Raw genomic sequence first — 16,299 nt, 5'->3', positions numbered from 1 at the left:
GTGGTCGGAAGCTATTTCTCAGCCTGGATTTTGATGCTCCTGTACCACCCCTTTGTTGATAGTGGGTCAAAGATGCTCTGTGGTGGATGGTAGGGGGTCCTTACTAATTTCTTGAGCCCTGGTGAATGCCATCAGTAGAGGAAAGGGAGGGACCCCCCCCCCCCCCCCCGTGATCTTCTCGGCTATTTTGATCAATTTCCAGTCCGATGCTTTGCAACTACCATCCGACGCAATGATGTAGCCAAACAGGGCACTCGATTGTGCTCCTATATAATGTTGTCAAGCTGGGGGCCAGTAGTCTTGCCTTCCTTAACCTCCTTAGGGAGCATTTAGGAGTCCGATGGCTGTGAGGAAGATACTGTCTTTAAATCTATTGGCACACTCATTAACATTCTCAAACCTCCTCCCCAATGGGGAGGGAGAAGAAGGTGTGTCTCAGGTATGAAGGGTCCTTCAATGGGATATGTAATGGAGTCGGTGGAAGAGAGGGAAGGAAGAGTTTCAGCACGCAAGAACTGGATGCTGATCAACTAGAGCCTAACCGTGACGCAATCCATCACCGGGCTGACCCACGTTGATGCAGGCTCTTTCTGCAGGTGTACGAGGAACTGCGCGCCATGGGCGCTGCGGCTGCAGAGGCAAAGGCCCGTCGCATCCTGGCTGGTTTGGGGTTCACTCCCGAGATGCAGAATCGCCCCACCAAGAAGTTCTCCGGAGGCTGGAGAATGCGAGTGTCGCTGGCTAGGTGAGGTTTGGGGACTGGATCGGGGTGGGGGAGGGGGGGGGGGAGTGCTGTAGAAGGCCACCTCATTCCAGGGGTCAGTGAGGGCAGCTTGGCCGGGAACACTGGTGGTCTGTCCACTTGTGGTTATATAGATTCAAGGTTCCTTTACTGTCATGTAATTGTACAGAATGTGTAATATTATACGAAATTGCCGGCTGTGAGGAAGATAGTCACCAGCACCCCTTACAGTCAGAGAGAAAGAGAAGTCACCGAGTGTCCGTGGATTCGTCTCCGGCGCTCCCTCAGCCTCTGCAGCCGCACAGACCTCTGTTCGATGTGTCGGCCGCCCGAGCTCCAGGTCCAACCCTCCGACATGATCGAGAAGCCTTCAGCACCAGAGCCCCTTAGGGAGCTCTTGCCCTCAGCGCCCTCTCAAATCCCGCTGTGACACCTGGTTCCCACAAGCCAGTCTCCAGCAGCCCGTGCTGGTTCCCCCCCGACCGCAATTCGCCCGCAGCGTGTGTGGGTCCCTCAGCCCCTGTAGGCTCCTCGCTGATACGGCGCCGTGGTCACCTAGATGAGTGAATGAAAGTCTGCTTGCTTCAACTTCCCAGTGACTTGAAACACGCCAACAAAAGTGCAGTTAAGAACTGCAAAGAGAACAAAAATGTAAAAGGAAGAGAAAATAAATGATAAATATTCACAGTTGGCCAGTTCAACAAAAAATGAGTTGTCAGTAGACTTTGCCCGACTTTTAGCATTATTCTTTGGGTGACATGGGGAGGTTCAAGAGCCTTATAGCTGTTGGCGGAAGGTGAAAGCAAAGGAACCTCTTGAACCCAGAGGTAAATTTTGTTTACGTGTGTATGTTGTGTACAGTTTTACCAGTAAGTGGTAATTCTGCCTTGCCTGCAGGGAAACAGAATTTCGGGTTGTATGTTCTCTGACGATCAGTCTGAACTTTAAATTTAATTTTTTTAAAATGTAGACATACAGCAGGTCCTTTTGGCCCATGAGCATATGCCGCCCAAATATGCCAATTAACCTTCAACCCCTGTTACGTTTAAAAGGGTGGGAGGAGACCACCTGGAGGAAACTCACGCAGACATAGGAAGAGCGCACAAACTCCTTGCAGGTAGCGGCAGATTCAAACCTAGTGATTGGCGCTGCACTAGTGAAACGCTAAGGTCTGCGCTAACCCTGCCACCCTTCTGGCCGGACCTCTGACCCTTCTGCACGAGACAGAGAGAAAAGAACGTGGCCAGGCTGACAGTGTGATTACACTGGATGGTTGATCTTATCGACCACTTTTACCAGGCAGGTGTTTCTTCTGTGTGAAAAGTCAATGTAACGTCATCATGCTTGTGCCCTGACTGTGGTTTTTCCCCTCCCCGTTAGAGCTTTGTTCATGGAACCTACGCTACTGATGTTGGACGAGCCCACAAATCATTTGGATCTTAATGCAGTCATTTGGCTGAACAAGTGAGTTGGATCTTTGTTCTGCAGGGATCTATCCTGGGATCCGTGCTCTTGGTGATTTTTTTTTTTCCTCTCTAAATGACGTGGACGAAGTAATAGAGGGATGGGTCAGTACTTTGGCAGATATACGAAGGTTGGAGGTGCGATGGATGGTGCTGAAGGTTATCGCAGAGCGCGTATCTGGGATTGTCGGCTACTTCAGAGCAAAGTGGCGCCCTCAGACTCTCACCCAAAATGAGGAAAAGGACCAAGGCGCTGGAGGAAACTTTAGCAGGTCCTGCAGCCTCCACAAGAGGTAGAGATATATCGCTGATGTTTCAGGCCTGAGCCCTTCTTCAGGGTAGAAGCAAAAAGCATTTGTATGAAAAGGCTGGTGTAAAGGAAGGAGTACAGACCTGAAATGGTGACCACAAGAGGACGTGGGTTTGAGGTGTTGGCGAGTAGGGACAGAGGAGACGTCAGGGGTAAGTTTTTCTTATGCGGAGAGTGGTGTTGGCTGCTGACAACGATGGTGGAGGCTCATCTCCACCCACCCATCTCCCTTTTCCTCTTATCCCTCAATTCCCCCATGATGTAAAAATCTATCCACCCTTGTCTTAAATTTATTTACTGAGGTCACCTCCACTGCTTCAATGGGCAGTGAATTCCACAGATTCACCCCCCTCTGGGAAAAGCAGTTCCTCCTCATCTCAGTCCTAAATCTACTCCCTTGAATCTTGTCCCTTTGTTCTGGTCTCCACCACCAACGGGAACAACATCTACCTCTATCTTATCCATGTCTTTCATAATTTTATACGTTTCTATAAGATCCCCTGTATAAAATTCCAGTAAGTCCAGTCCCACACAACTCACTCTCGGCTCATAGGCTTTGGACATCGGTTAAGAGTGGGTAGCGCTGTTTGTGGGAGGGGGAGGAAGTTTGTGATGTGCTGGGGACTGGCTTCATGCGCCACCTCTGTCTATCTCCTTTCTGCCTCTGCTTGCCAGCTACCTGCAAACCTGGAAGAAGACTCTGCTCATTGTGTCCCACGACCAGGGTTTCCTGGACGACGTCTGCACAGATGTCATACACCTGGACATGCAGAAGCTCTTCTACTACAGGGGAAACTACAGTAAGTCACAAGCAGGATGCTCAACAGCGTTCTTAAGAGGCAGGGGTTGGATTCAGTTGGATAATCTTGCAGTGAATGCTCATTGCAATGAGGAAGTGAAGGACCTGCATATAAGGGAAAAGTATCAGGATAGATTGGAAGGATGAGTGTTTAAAACAAAAATGAGCAAGGTTTTAGGAGAATAAAATATAAGGCTGGAAACGCACTCCTTTTCGCATTGACGTTAGCTCCCTGCAGAGGCTGCCTCCAGTGTTCAAGATTGTAGAAGAAATATTGCACGATGTAATATTGCACAAAACTAGTCTGCCATAAGTCAGGCAAAGGTTCCCCATTAGTATTGCCTGGTGCCCCTTACAGAGAGAGAGAGAGAGAGAGAGAAGCAAAAGAAAGTCTCTCACCCCCCCACTCCTGAATCACCTAGTGCTCCCGCAGCCTCTGCAACTACACAGGCTTCAGTCCAAACCATCAGCAACCTGAACTCCCAATCTGAACCTCCCGACACGATCCCGGTTCTGATACCTGGCAGCCCTTCAGCCGCTCTCCAGCAGTCTGCAGCCCAGTGCGAGTCCCTTGGCTGCGGTCGCCAGCAGCCCCGCCGCCTGGGTGTTCTTTGGCCTCCGAGCTGGTCCGCCACCGTGGCCGCCGTCCTGTAGGTCGCCTCCTCTGCTTCTCCTTCCCAACAGGGTGGGACGGTCTCCCCATTGGAGTCGGCGACCTTTGGCGGCTGCTGCCAAACTCAGGCACCACCATCTGGAGCCCAGACCCCACAGTCACGAGATTTTAAAATAAACCACCGTCAGCTCCTTTAACAGGCTGTCTAAAGCCGACTCAGCACAGTATGCCTTTCCCTACTACATTTAATTTTTGCATCCCAGAAATCATCAATTTCTATGGCACTGATATGAAATACTTCTCTTTCAAAATGTATGTATTGAGCATCATAAACAACTTCGCACCCATTTCACAGAAGTACTTTGTGCTCCTAATTTCTTCTTTCTGTCAGAAAAACCAACACGCATCCATACAGACGTTCACATGCTTGCTCTACCCCCCCCCCTCCACCTTCTCTGACTGTATCATCGGTATATTACCGGTGCAACCATTTCACAGTTCGTCTTTTACTCAGTAAGCAATCGTAATTCAGAGAAAAATTACGCATAGAGGGTTGCCGTTTGGGGAAACGTTTTCTAGGCACCCTCTCAATGTGTATTTGATTTTTTTCCAGTTTAATAACGAAAGTGATATTGTACAGTAGAAAGGCCCCTGACAGTCTTCAAGGAGATGAGAGATTACTGTCATTTCTAGCATGGAGATGCACCAAAGTTATTGCTTTATTCAGTAAAGTGAATAAAGGAATCCTTCCTGCCTCAAACAATGCCCTCCATGCACATTGTGTCTTTTCGGAGACTGCTGCTTCTTTTGATGTCCGTATGTTTTTTTTAAGAGAGGCAGCACAGTTACAAGCCCTTCCGGCCCACGAGCAGGCGCCGCCCTAATACATCCAAGCGACCAATTAACCCCATATATCCTAAGAACGGTGGGAGGAAACTGGGGCGGTCGGAGGAATCCCGGGCAGTCTCGGAGTTAAACATACGAACTCCTTACCGACTGATTCGAACAGCGATCGCTGGTGCGTGTCGCGCTAACCTCTTCACTATTCCTTCCAGATACCTTTAAGAAGATGTACCAGCAAAAGCAAAAGGAACAGCTGAAGCTCTATGAGAAACAGGAGAAGAGACTTAAAGATCTGAAGGCGGGTGGAAAGTCCACCAAACAAGCAGTAAGTGGTTGTGGAAAGGGTTACAGGTTGACAGTTCTGGTAGCTGAAGAAATTGGGCTTCTGATTTAAGACCAGAATCAGGATTTATTGTCCTGAACATGTCACAAAATTCTTTGGTTTGCAGCAGTGTTTACAGGTGCACGTATTGCTACAAATCACATTAAAAAAATAAAATAATTAGTATTAAAGAAGAGAAAGAGGTGGCGTCTGTGGTTCATTGTCCGTTCAGAAATTTGATGGCGATGGGGAGGAAGCAGTGGGAGCTCATCTTCAGGCTCCTGCACCTCCTTCCCGATGTTAGCGGAGTGGAGAGGGCATGCCCTGGGGGGGTGGGGGGTCTTTGAGGATAGAGGCTGCTTTCTCAAGGCACCCGCCTCTTGTCGACATCTTTGATTGAGTGATGTCACTGGCGAAGTTAACAGCCCTCTGTCGCCTGCTCCTTTCTTGTGCATTGGCACCTCCGTACCAGACAGTAACCCAACTGTTTGTTGTTTTGCCACAGCAGTATTGTTCATTACAGGCACAAAATTTGCCATAAATTATATTTCGTTAAATTCATTAAGGTGCCTTGCTGCTTGGCGCGGGCAATTGTGTCTCTCCATCTGTCATGATCTCTGACCCTCCGAATTGTTGCCTCCTCTGTTCTCCTTTGGTGAAGGCTCTGTCTTTGAGCTGAGACTGTAGTCGATGTTGAGTTGATGATTATACAAGGGGAAAATACCGACGTGGTTTCCCGTTGCACTGTCCATACTGGACGGGTAAATCCTGGCCGTGGATCAGCAGGTTCATCTGCCCAGTGTTTTTAGTTTTCCAACCATAAATTCCAATTTGTAGAATCTGCTTGTTTAAAAAAAAACATCCACCATCTTCAAACCACGGCTTCACCTGACCCTGATTGGGAGGCTAAATGGGTACTAACCTTGCCTAAGGGAGACCTGTCGGCTGTCAGACAGAAGGAGCGCCTGACACCTCCTTTTGCTGAGCACTGGCACACCGCCGACACTGACTAAAAAATAAATAATTAGTGGGAAAGAAGAGAAAACAATAGAGGTAGTGTCTGTGGTTCGACCCCAGGCTTGCGCTGTAATGACCTTGCACTAACAAGCGGACGTTCAATTCCTAACACTACCTCAGTGGTTAGCTCATCTGCCTTTCTCCTCAAGCCACAGCATTCGATTTTTTTTTGCAGGAGAAACAGACCAAGGAGGCGCTGACGCGCAAGCAGCAGAAATGCCGGAGAAAGAACGCGGACGAGGAGTCGAACGAAGCTCCCGAGCTCCTGAAGAGACCCCGGGAGTACACGGTGAAGTTCACCTTCCCGAATCCACCTCCCCTGAGCCCTCCCATCCTCGGACTTCATGGTAAGTGCCTGAGTGAATAAACGGAATTCTGCACCTCCCACGCCGACATGTCTGTCCATGGCCTCAGGCTACCCGCAACTCCTAATATTCTGCCTGTGCCCACCCCCGCGCAACCGGATGGCATTAACGTCGACTTCTGCCGGCCCACTCCCAATTCCATCCCTCCCTCTGCTTTCCTCCAGCTCTCTGACCCCTTCCCTCTCCATTCAGAGAGCCCCACTTGCTGCTGTGTCCTCCCTCACTTCTCCATCTATTATCTCATGCCTATGGGACTGCGTTCCTCCCCCTGCTCCTATACCCCTCCCCCCCCCCCCATCATTTTGTTAGGGCACCTGCCTACATTTTTTTGATACCTTGATGAAGGGGTTGTCCAAAATGTTGGTTCTGCATCTTTATCTTTGCAATATAAAGAGCACTGTTTGACCTGCTGAGTTTCTACAGCGTTTGTGTTTTCACTTCAATCACTGCACCTACAGACCTTTGTGTTTTACTCTCTGTTAAATTTTCCCTCCAGTCCAAATGGGCCGATAAGTGGCTGGGAATACCAACTCCTCACACGTGCACCCTTTTCCCCAGGGAAGACCTCCAGCATCTCTGTGTTTACTACAATCGCAACATCTGCAGACTTGCGTGTTTCACCTCAAGCTGAAGAGCTGCTTCCCTGTGGCTCCTTGACCTGTTGCAGTCCCATATGCTGTTCTCTGCACCCACCCCTGCAGCGTGTTATCTGGTGCGATTGTGTTGCACTGATGCGTTCTTTCTGTCTCCAATTCCAGCGGTCGATTTTGCGTATGAAAACCAGAAGCCGATCTTCAAAAACCTGGACTTTGGTATTGACATGGATTCCAGAAGTAAGTATCCATTCCTTCTTTCATTTCACCGACCTGGAGCGATGTAATTGGGAATGCGTTTAAAATCAAAGATTCCTTTATTATCATGCAATAGTACAGAACGTGTAATATTACATGAAATTACCTGCCTTAAGGCAAAGAGTCGCCCAGCACCTCTCATAGTGGGAGAGAAAGGCCCTTCAGAATTGTGTCCGTGGATTCACCTCCAGTGCTTACGCAGTCTCTAGATTCAAACATCTGATGCCAGCAGGAAGCCTTCAGCACCCAAGGGACTTTGGGGGCTCAAAATGTTGACTACATTTGTTATCTTTTGTTGTTTTCACTCCACCTCAAGAAACTGCAGGACAACTGAACATATCAAACCATATAACAATTACAGTATGGAAACAGGCCATCTCGTCCCCTCAAGGTCGCACCGATTTAAGTGAACTCCGCATATAAACGCTCTGAGGTGATTCATCTACTGAAGGGATTTTGTAGGTGGTGTCCTGTCACTGACCAATGGGTTACAGGGTCCAGGCTGGAAAGGGGTACTGATGGTAATGATCAGCCATGATCTAAAATGGCGGTGCTGGCCCGACGGGCCAAATGGCTTACTCCAGCTCCTATTGTCTATTGTTAAGCGATCCCTAGGATTTGTTTATAGAGTAATAATTTAGCTGGGAATGAGTTGAAGGTGGAAATATAACTGGGCTTGTCTAAAGAATGTATTTTGAGAAGTTCTTATCCAGAATCAGAATTTATTATCATGGACACGACACCAGGCTTACAGATAAATTAGATTTCGTAAGGAAATAAATAAATTATGGAGAAGACGAGGCAGTGTCTGTGTCTCCTTGTCCATTCAGAAATCTGATGGTGGAAGCTGACCTTGTGCTGTTGGGTGCTCGTCTTCTGGCTCCTGCACCTCCTTCCCGATGGCAGCGTTGTGAAGATGTCGTGGCCTGGGTGGTGGGGTCCTTAAGGATAAAGGCTGCATTCTTAAGACACCGCCTCTTGTTAACGTCCTCAGTGGAGTGCAGTGTGTGCCCGTGATGTCACGGGCTGAGTTCACAGCTCTCTGTAGGTTTTTTGCCCCTGTCCTGTGCATTGCCGCCTCCACAGTGATGTAGACAGTCAGAAAGCTCTCCACCTGAAGAAATTTCCAAGAGTCTTCGGTGACATACCAAACTTCCTCAAACTCCTCACCAAGTACAGCCGCCGGCAAGCCTTCTTCATGATTGCATCAACGTGGGGGCTCCGGGATAGATCTTCAGCGATCTTGACACCCAGGAATTCGAAGTTCTTCATCCTTTTTACTGCTGACCTCTTGATGAGGACCAGTTCGTGTTCTCCTAGATTCCCCTGGCTGAAGTCCACAATCAGTTCAGTGCAAGGTTGTTGCTGTGACACCATTCAACCAGCAGACCTATCTCCCTCCTGCCAGCAACTGTGGTGCCATCAGCCAATTGGCAGATGGCATTCGGATTGTGGGTCGTGGGTGTAGAGCGAGCCGAGCAGTGGGCTGAGCATGCATCATTGAGGTGCGCCTGCATTGATCGTCATTGAAGAGGAGACATTTGTTCTGATCCATACTGACTGTACTAACTCTGTGTAAGATCCTTGCCCATTGAAATAATGACACCAGTGTGTCAGTGGTTGCTAACATGGACATTTTTGGCAACATCAGGTGGTGTTGAACAGAGGGGATGGGGCTCAACCCTGGGGCTTGTCATGAAGCGGCTGCTAGCTTGCTCCTGTCTTTGCTCTTCCCCTAGTTTGCATCGTGGGACCCAACGGCGTGGGGAAGAGCACCCTGCTGCTACTGCTGGGTGGGAAGTTGACCCCTGTAAGTTCAAGTTTATTGTTACCTTCCAATTGTTTAAGTGCAACCAGAAGAAACCGGGTTCTTTGGTCCTTGGGGTAAAATCATACGAACATGTGCTTAGTCATTTCGTGCGCACATTTACAAGCGATTTATGTGCAGTACAGATATAAAAATAAGTAAACTTTGTTAAATAAAGTGGTTAGTGTGAACACTCTTTCTGCCCGTGGGAAGAAGCTGTTCCCCAGCCTGGTGTTGCTGGCTCTGATCCTCCTGTATCTTTACCCCGATGCGAGCAGCTGGAAGAGGTCCTCGATGAATTTGAGCGCCCTCTTCAGACTACGATCCCAGTAGATCACGTCAATGGGAGGGGGGAGGGAGACCCCAGTGATTCTCTGCCACTCTTGGCCTCGGATCCATTTCTCTGCAGCATCTATACCAACACTGTGACGCTCTCAAATAGAGCTCCTGTAGAAAGCTGACAAGATGGTGGCCGGAAGCCTCGCCCATTTTGGTCTTCTCAGGATATGCAGCCGCTGTTCCGCCTTCCTGACAAGTGAGGAGATGTCGAGTGTCCATGATAGGTCACTGGTTAAGTGAACTCCAAGGAACTTGGTGTTCTCCCCTCTCTGCACTACAGAGGTCTGCTGCTCGACCCTGTACGTCCACGTTGACCAAGAAGGCCAATGAGGTGGCCCAGTGTGAGGGGACTTGGTCAAGCTCGCAGGTCAGATCAGAGCAGAATTCCCCAAGGCCACCAAACTTGCATCGCACGTATCTTTGAATTAAAATTTAAAACTTTAGACATACTGTACAGCATGGTTACGCGCCCACGAGCCCGTGCTGCCAAAATTCCCGAATTAACCTACAACTCCTGTACGTTTCCAACGGTGGAAGGAAACCAGTTCTCCCAGGGGAAACCCATGCGGACACAGGGAGAACATACAAACTCCTTACAGATGTCACGGGATTCGAATCCGGGTATTTGGCGCTGTAAAAGTGTTAACATTATGGTGGCGCGGTTGGCATAGTAGTTAGCGCCATGGTGTTACAGTGCCAGCAAACAGGATCTGGGTTCGAATCCTGTGCTGTCCGTAGGAGTTTGCACATTCTCCCCATGTCTGTGCGGGTATTCCTCTGGGGGCCGGTTTCCTCCCACCAAAAACAAACTTGGGGTTTGTAGGTCAATTGGGTGACATGGGCTCGTGGGCCGATGGCCGGTTACCGTGCTGTATATCTAAATTTAAAAAATTTAAAATGTCGGGGAACTCGTGCCGCATCCAAGGAAGGCAGTTGACTTCTTGAGTTAATTGGCCCCTGTAATATTACCCCTAGTGTGTGGGTGAGGTTTGGGAGTGGGGAGGGGAGTTCCTTAACAAATGGGAAGAAACAGTAAAAAGATGTTGGATTGGTGATTGGTACAGACTCAATGGGCTGAAGGGCTTTTACCCTCTGCTGTGTGGCAGCTGTGGAATCTAATTTCCCTTTTCTGCTTTCAGACCATTGGTGAACAAAGAAGGAACCACAGGCTGGTGAGTGTCTTGGGAAGGTGTTTGTTCTCTAGGTTACACGAATAACTGGGTTAGCATGAGCGAAGGGCCCTATTCCTGTGCTGTGGAACGGGGGCTGGTGCGCGTTGCCCTGGTGCACAGTACATGGCAGCTGAGATGCGAGGTACTTGTTGGATGGGCAACCCGACCCAAGTTTTACCATGGGATCAGTTCAGAACCAAGTTTATTGATCATGAAATTTGTTGTTTTGTGGCAGCAGTAAAATTATTATCAATGACAATATCGTAAATACAAGATTTTTAAAAAAATAAATACTGAAAAAAGAGGGTAAAGTGAGGAGGTGTCCGTGGGTTCATTGTTTTAATCACACAGCATGGTAACAAGCCCTTTCGGCCCACCACTCCAATTCCATCCAATTGACCAGTAAGTGGTGATTCTGCCTGGCCCGCAGGAAAAAGGAATCTCAGGGTTGTATGTGATGGCTTGTATGTCCTCTGACAAGAAACCTGAAATCTTTTAACAAGCCGCCTGTTTCCCTCATGCACAGAAAATTGGGTTCTTCAACCAGCAGTATGCCGACCAGCTCCACATGGAGGAGACTGCCACAGAGTACCTGATGAGAAACTTCAACCTACCTTACCAAGACGGGAGGAAGTGCCTCGGCCGCTTTGGGCTGGAGAGCCATGCCCACACCATCCAGATCTGCAAGCTCTCGGGTACGGAGGGGGCTGTGCGGTGGGTGCCAGTGTCTAGGAGGAATGGGTCATCACTGCCTGATCCGGACCGCGAGTCCCCACTGCTGTTCGCCGACCTCCTTCTCCTGGGGGGTGGGGTGGTGGGAATGCCCACTGGGCATCCACCAGTGACGATGCCCGGCTTTAACCTCAGACGCTGCCTGTCTGGTGTTTACACGCTCTGCCCGAGCTTACTCTCATGTCCCAAAGACATGCTATTCGATGGGTTAAATCGGCCTGTTGTATCTTGCTCCCAAAGTGGAGATGAGGGGGAAGAATTTGTTATGGATGGGGGGGGGGGGGGGGGCGTTGACAGGAGTACAGGGAGAATAACAGCAGACTCAGTGCAATTGGGCCGAAGGACCTGCGGCTGTGCTGTTGCTGGTCATCGAGAGCACTGGTGGTCAGTTGCTCTTGGGAGGGAGTGTAATCTCGAGCTGAAAGACCGACCCTGGGAACGCCGATGCCTCTCCCAACTCTGGGGATGGAGCCAGCCAAGTTAGCATTGGTCCAACCATAAATGCAAGAGTTCGGGCAATGCCATGCGAAGGGGGGCGGGGGGATACTGTGAATGTACTCTCCCGCTGCACCCTACATTCCCCCCACCCCCCACCAGTGACTGCCCATGCTCTGTAGCACCAGTACGTGGAAACAGGAAAGCTGGCTGCAAGCGGTGAGCATCTCCCACCTACTCTTGATTATCAGGAGGCGTTCCATGTTCACTTCGGTGCCATAAGAAAGTTCATCTTGCGAGCAGTACCGCTGGTCAGCCCGGTCATAGCACAACAGTTAAAAATTCACTGCAGACATCTGTTCGAAGGATCAAAGGCAGGGGTTCACGCAGGGGTCTGACCACAGCAGGAAAGGAACTTGGTGATGCTACAGTCTGGTGTATCATCTTCTTAACAGGAAGTGGGAGTGGAGAGAGTGTGGCCGGGATGGGAGGGAAGTTCCATGTTGGATTCCTTTGGAAGCTGTGGGGGCTGTCGATGGAGAGTGGGGGGTGTGTGTGATGGCTTGTGCCAGCTTCCCCTCGCCCGTGGCGCTGGACGGTTCGTCGGTTACCACTCATGCCGGTGCCTCTTCTCCTGGCAGGTGGTCAGAAAGCACGGGTGGTGTTTGCCGAGTTGGCGTGCCGACAGCCCGATGTCCTCATCCTGGTGAGTCACCTCGTGCTCCCCTCACCCAGCACTGTAGGGATTGTCTCCAACCCTCATCGTCATTCCCCATCTGTATCCCCCCCCATCCCAAACACCGGTTAGTTGAAAAAGTGTTCACTGTGCCAAGATAGCGTGAAAAGCTTTGTTGTGTGTGCTATCCAGGTAGATGAACCCATAAGTACAGCAGATAATTCAATAACAAAAGGGCAGGGCGCAGTGTTGCAGGTGCAGCGCAGGGCATGGTGTTGCAGGTGCAATGCAGGGCGCGGTGTTAGCAGTCAGAGCATGATGTTGCAGGTGGAATGCAGGGTATGGTGTTAAGTGGGTCACAGAGCGCAGGACGCAGTGTTAGCAGTCGGAGCGCAAGGCGCAGTGATACAGTGGATTGCAGAGCGCAGGGTGCGGTGTTGCAGACAGAGCGCAGTGTTAGCAGTCAGGGCGCAGTGTTGCAGACAGAGCAGTGTGCGGTGTTACTGGGCACAGAGAGCAGTATTACAGTCACAGCGCAGGGTGCGGTGTCGCAGTGAGTCACAGAGTTAAAGTCATTTTCAGTCCACAAGCCTGTGCCACCCAATTGACCCACAACCCCGAACGTTTTGAATGGTGGGAGGAAACCGGTGCCCTCTGGAAAGACTCACACAAACACGGGGAGAACGTTCAGTCTCCTCAGTGTCTGAATGTTGTCTGTTTCATGTTGCAGGATGAACCTACAAACAATCTGGACATCGAGTCCATTGATGCTTTAGCTGAAGCCATTAACATTTACAAAGGAGGTGAGTTGTTACAGACGCCTGTGCTGAGTTCAGTGGAGCAGCTCCATTCTTCATCAGGGTATGATCAACCTTGATGAGGGGGCTCAAGCCCGAATCATTAGTTCTGTATCTTCACTTTTGCTCTATAAAGTTCAGTGTTTGACCTGCTGCATTTATCCAGCATTGTGTTTTTACTAATAGAGGGTTCTGGGTGTGAGGGAGGGAAGGGTTAAGTGGAGTAGGTTTACAAAGGTTGGCACAACATGGTAGGCCGAAGGGCCTGTACTGTTCTATCCCAGAATCTGTCCAGCACTGGAATGGGGGGGGGGGGGAAATCAAAGTGCCTGTTTCAATGCTGCGTCTCTCAATCTAGACGAAGATTTCTATCTAATCCTTGTAAGTTTCTGCAGTTCAAAATAATAATCTGGGGCTGTCTGTAAGGAGTTTGTATGTTAACCCCCTGGTCTACATGGGTTTCCTCCACGTTTCTCCAAAAAGCATGGGGACTTGTAGGTCAGTTGGGTGTAATTGGGTGGCACGGGCTCGTGGGCCACAAGGGTGTGTTACCGTGCTGTATGCCTAAATTTTAAAATTTGGTCACAAATTGCACCTTGTTTCCAGGGGTAGGATTAAGGGGGGGCGGATAAAATGGGATTCGTGCACCAGTTGTCCGGTTTCTGTGATGAACCTGGCTGTCTGACATCCTGGTCGTGCCGTGTGGCATTCATTTCAAGAGGAATAGAATTTAAGAGCAGAGATGAGATGTTGAGGCGCTGGGGAGACCTCACTTGTGAGCACTTTTGGGCTCCCCAATTTCAGAGAGCACTTGCTGACGTTGGAGGTTCACAAGGATGATCGGGGAATGAAAGCATTTGACAGCTCTTGGAATTTAGGAGAATGAAGGGTGGGGGAAAGGATCTTATTGAAACATTTCGAATGTTGAAAGGCACGGACAGAGCAAATGTAGAAAGGTTGTTTCCCACAGTGGGAGAATCCGGGACTGAAGGGAGGAATTTCTTCAGCCAGAGGGCTGTGAATCTGTGGAATTTGTTGCCAGAGGTGGTGGTCGAGGCCGGGTCATTAGATGTATTTAAGGCAAGAGATTGATAGGTTCTTGATTAGTTGGGGAATCAAAGGTTATGGGGAGAAAGGTGGGCAGTGGGGCTGAGTGGGAGAATGCATCCGCACGCAATTAAATGGCAGGGCAGACTCGATGGGCTGAATAGCTCGTTTCTTAAATTTTAAATTTAGTCATACATCCACGTAACAGGTCCCTTTGATCCGCGAACCCGTGTTGCCCAATTACAACCCCCGATATGTTGGGGGGGGGGGAGGGGAACCCCACACAGAGAGAACAATGCCGCATTTGAACACCAGTCGCTGGTGCTGTAATAGTGTTGTGCCAACCTTCCCACCCCAAACGCTCCTGTGTCGAGCTCCTACCTCATCTCTGTCTCATCCTTCCCCTCCCCCTGCAGCTGTGATCATCGTGAGCCATGATGCCCGTCTCATCACTGAGACTAACTGCCAGCTGTGGGTGGTGGAGGAGCAGACCATCAACCAGATAGACGGCAACTTCGACGACTACAAGCGCGAGGTGCTGGAGGCTCTGGGCGAGACCATCATCCACAAGCAGAAGGACTGAGCGACCAGGGGGGCCAGCAGGGTAGAAGGTCCCTCCTGCTGGAACGCAGACGGAGGGGGCCGCCAACTGACACAGGCTGCAGCAGGGGACCCGAGATGTGGAGACTACGGCCTTGTGCCTGTTGTCCTTGATGCTTTCAAAATTGCCAAACAGGACATTTTTATGATATGTAAATGTTTCTTCCCTGAGAGAGAAAGGGGAAGAGAAGGTTTGGAAATGTGCATTAAAACTGTATTGGGCACATCAGCCCAGCCAGCACCTGAACAGAGATGGATTGAATGTGGGCTTGGCAGAACAGAATCCAAAACTTTCATTGCATACTCATGTAGTTGTGCATTTCAAGCAGTTTTAGATTCAAGTTTCAATTTACCGTCATGTAATAAAGTGTCAAATGACACAAAATTGCCTTTAACCTGCTGTAAGACAGACAGATTCATTATCAGCAAGTTGCCTGAAGCACCTCTGCCCCTGCCCCCCCCACACCCGAGTGTCCTTAGTTTCACCTCCAGAGCTCCCGCAGCCAGACTCCAGTCAACAACCCGAGCTCGAGGTCCGAACCTCCAACACGATTAGTAACCCTTCAGCACCCTCTCATGTCCTGGTTCTAAATCCTGGTGCCCCTTGAGACAATCTCCAACTGTCTGCTACCTGCAGTCTCCTCGCCTTCATCGCCTGTGCTTCTCAAAGCGGGGGGATGGTGGTGAGTGATCTACCCATTTTCTGGTGCCCCGGCCAGTCCCCTGCTCCCCCAAAGACTGTAATCCCTCTTGGGTGTTGCCAAACACAAGCGCCGCCATCTTGGGTGCAGACCTGCGGACTTTAAAATAAATTCATTTACAGGCTGTTTAAAGCCTGACAACAGTCAGACTGAGCAACTGGACCCCGCAGGAGCATGGTGTCTCTGCTCTTTGCGGGTCCACACCAGCCATCACCCCAGCACTCCTATCAAGGTCCTGTTATAATCTCTGGTCAGCAGTATTCCTTTCCTTTCCTCGGATCTGCAGTTTGAAGCAGTTCTGGGGTAAATGGATGCACTTTGACCACCTTCAGCAGTTGGGGCCGAAGCAGTGCTGTTAATTTTGCATCTTTCTCATCCTGGAGACTATCTCCCTGAAAGGTTCTCTCTGAACCTAGTAATGACTTTCACAGATGCACTGCCAGATGGAACTTTCTTGTGGCAGTTAATCCCATGTTGAGCTGAACAGGAAGAGCCCGATGGGCTCTGGTATTAGCAACGGCCCACGATTTGCCCAACCTGCCACACTTTGAGAGTCAGCCGTAAATGGGTTGAACTTAATCCCAGAGTCGTGATGCTTTTAATTGTTGCAATTAAATTTAAATCCATCCAATCAGGGGAATTACACTGCCCAGTGGAATCACCCAGAT

At 49.8% G+C, this 16,299-nt stretch overlaps 1 protein-coding gene across 4 annotated transcripts in view; it reads left to right on the top strand.

Moving 5' to 3' along the window:
* The window catches only part of abcf1 (ATP-binding cassette, sub-family F (GCN20), member 1), a 68,945-nt gene extending 53,620 nt beyond the window's left edge, over positions 1-15,325 (top strand). For all 4 annotated transcript variants that reach the window (XM_069919359.1, XM_069919357.1, XM_069919356.1 and 1 more), the window contains 12 exons: positions 597-745; positions 2,123-2,206; positions 3,191-3,315; positions 4,983-5,095; positions 6,285-6,456; positions 7,233-7,307; positions 9,065-9,135; positions 10,611-10,643; positions 11,170-11,338; positions 12,452-12,516; positions 13,217-13,289; positions 14,747-15,325. In XM_069919359.1, coding sequence (XP_069775460.1) covers positions 597-745; positions 2,123-2,206; positions 3,191-3,315; positions 4,983-5,095; positions 6,285-6,456; positions 7,233-7,307; positions 9,065-9,135; positions 10,611-10,643; positions 11,170-11,338; positions 12,452-12,516; positions 13,217-13,289; positions 14,747-14,913 — 1,296 coding nt within the window. In that variant the 3' untranslated portion in view covers positions 14,914-15,325. The remainder of the gene's footprint in view (positions 1-596; positions 746-2,122; positions 2,207-3,190; positions 3,316-4,982; positions 5,096-6,284; positions 6,457-7,232; positions 7,308-9,064; positions 9,136-10,610; positions 10,644-11,169; positions 11,339-12,451; positions 12,517-13,216; positions 13,290-14,746) is intronic.
* The last annotated feature ends 974 nt before the right edge of the window (positions 15,326-16,299 follow it).

The sequence above is a fragment of the Narcine bancroftii genome, chromosome 2, assembly GCF_036971445.1.
Source record: "Narcine bancroftii isolate sNarBan1 chromosome 2, sNarBan1.hap1, whole genome shotgun sequence".
Classification (NCBI taxonomy): Eukaryota; Metazoa; Chordata; class Chondrichthyes; order Torpediniformes; family Narcinidae; genus Narcine; species Narcine bancroftii.
Note: the sequence above shows the minus strand (reverse complement) of the source record. Positions and strands in the feature narration are given on the sequence as shown.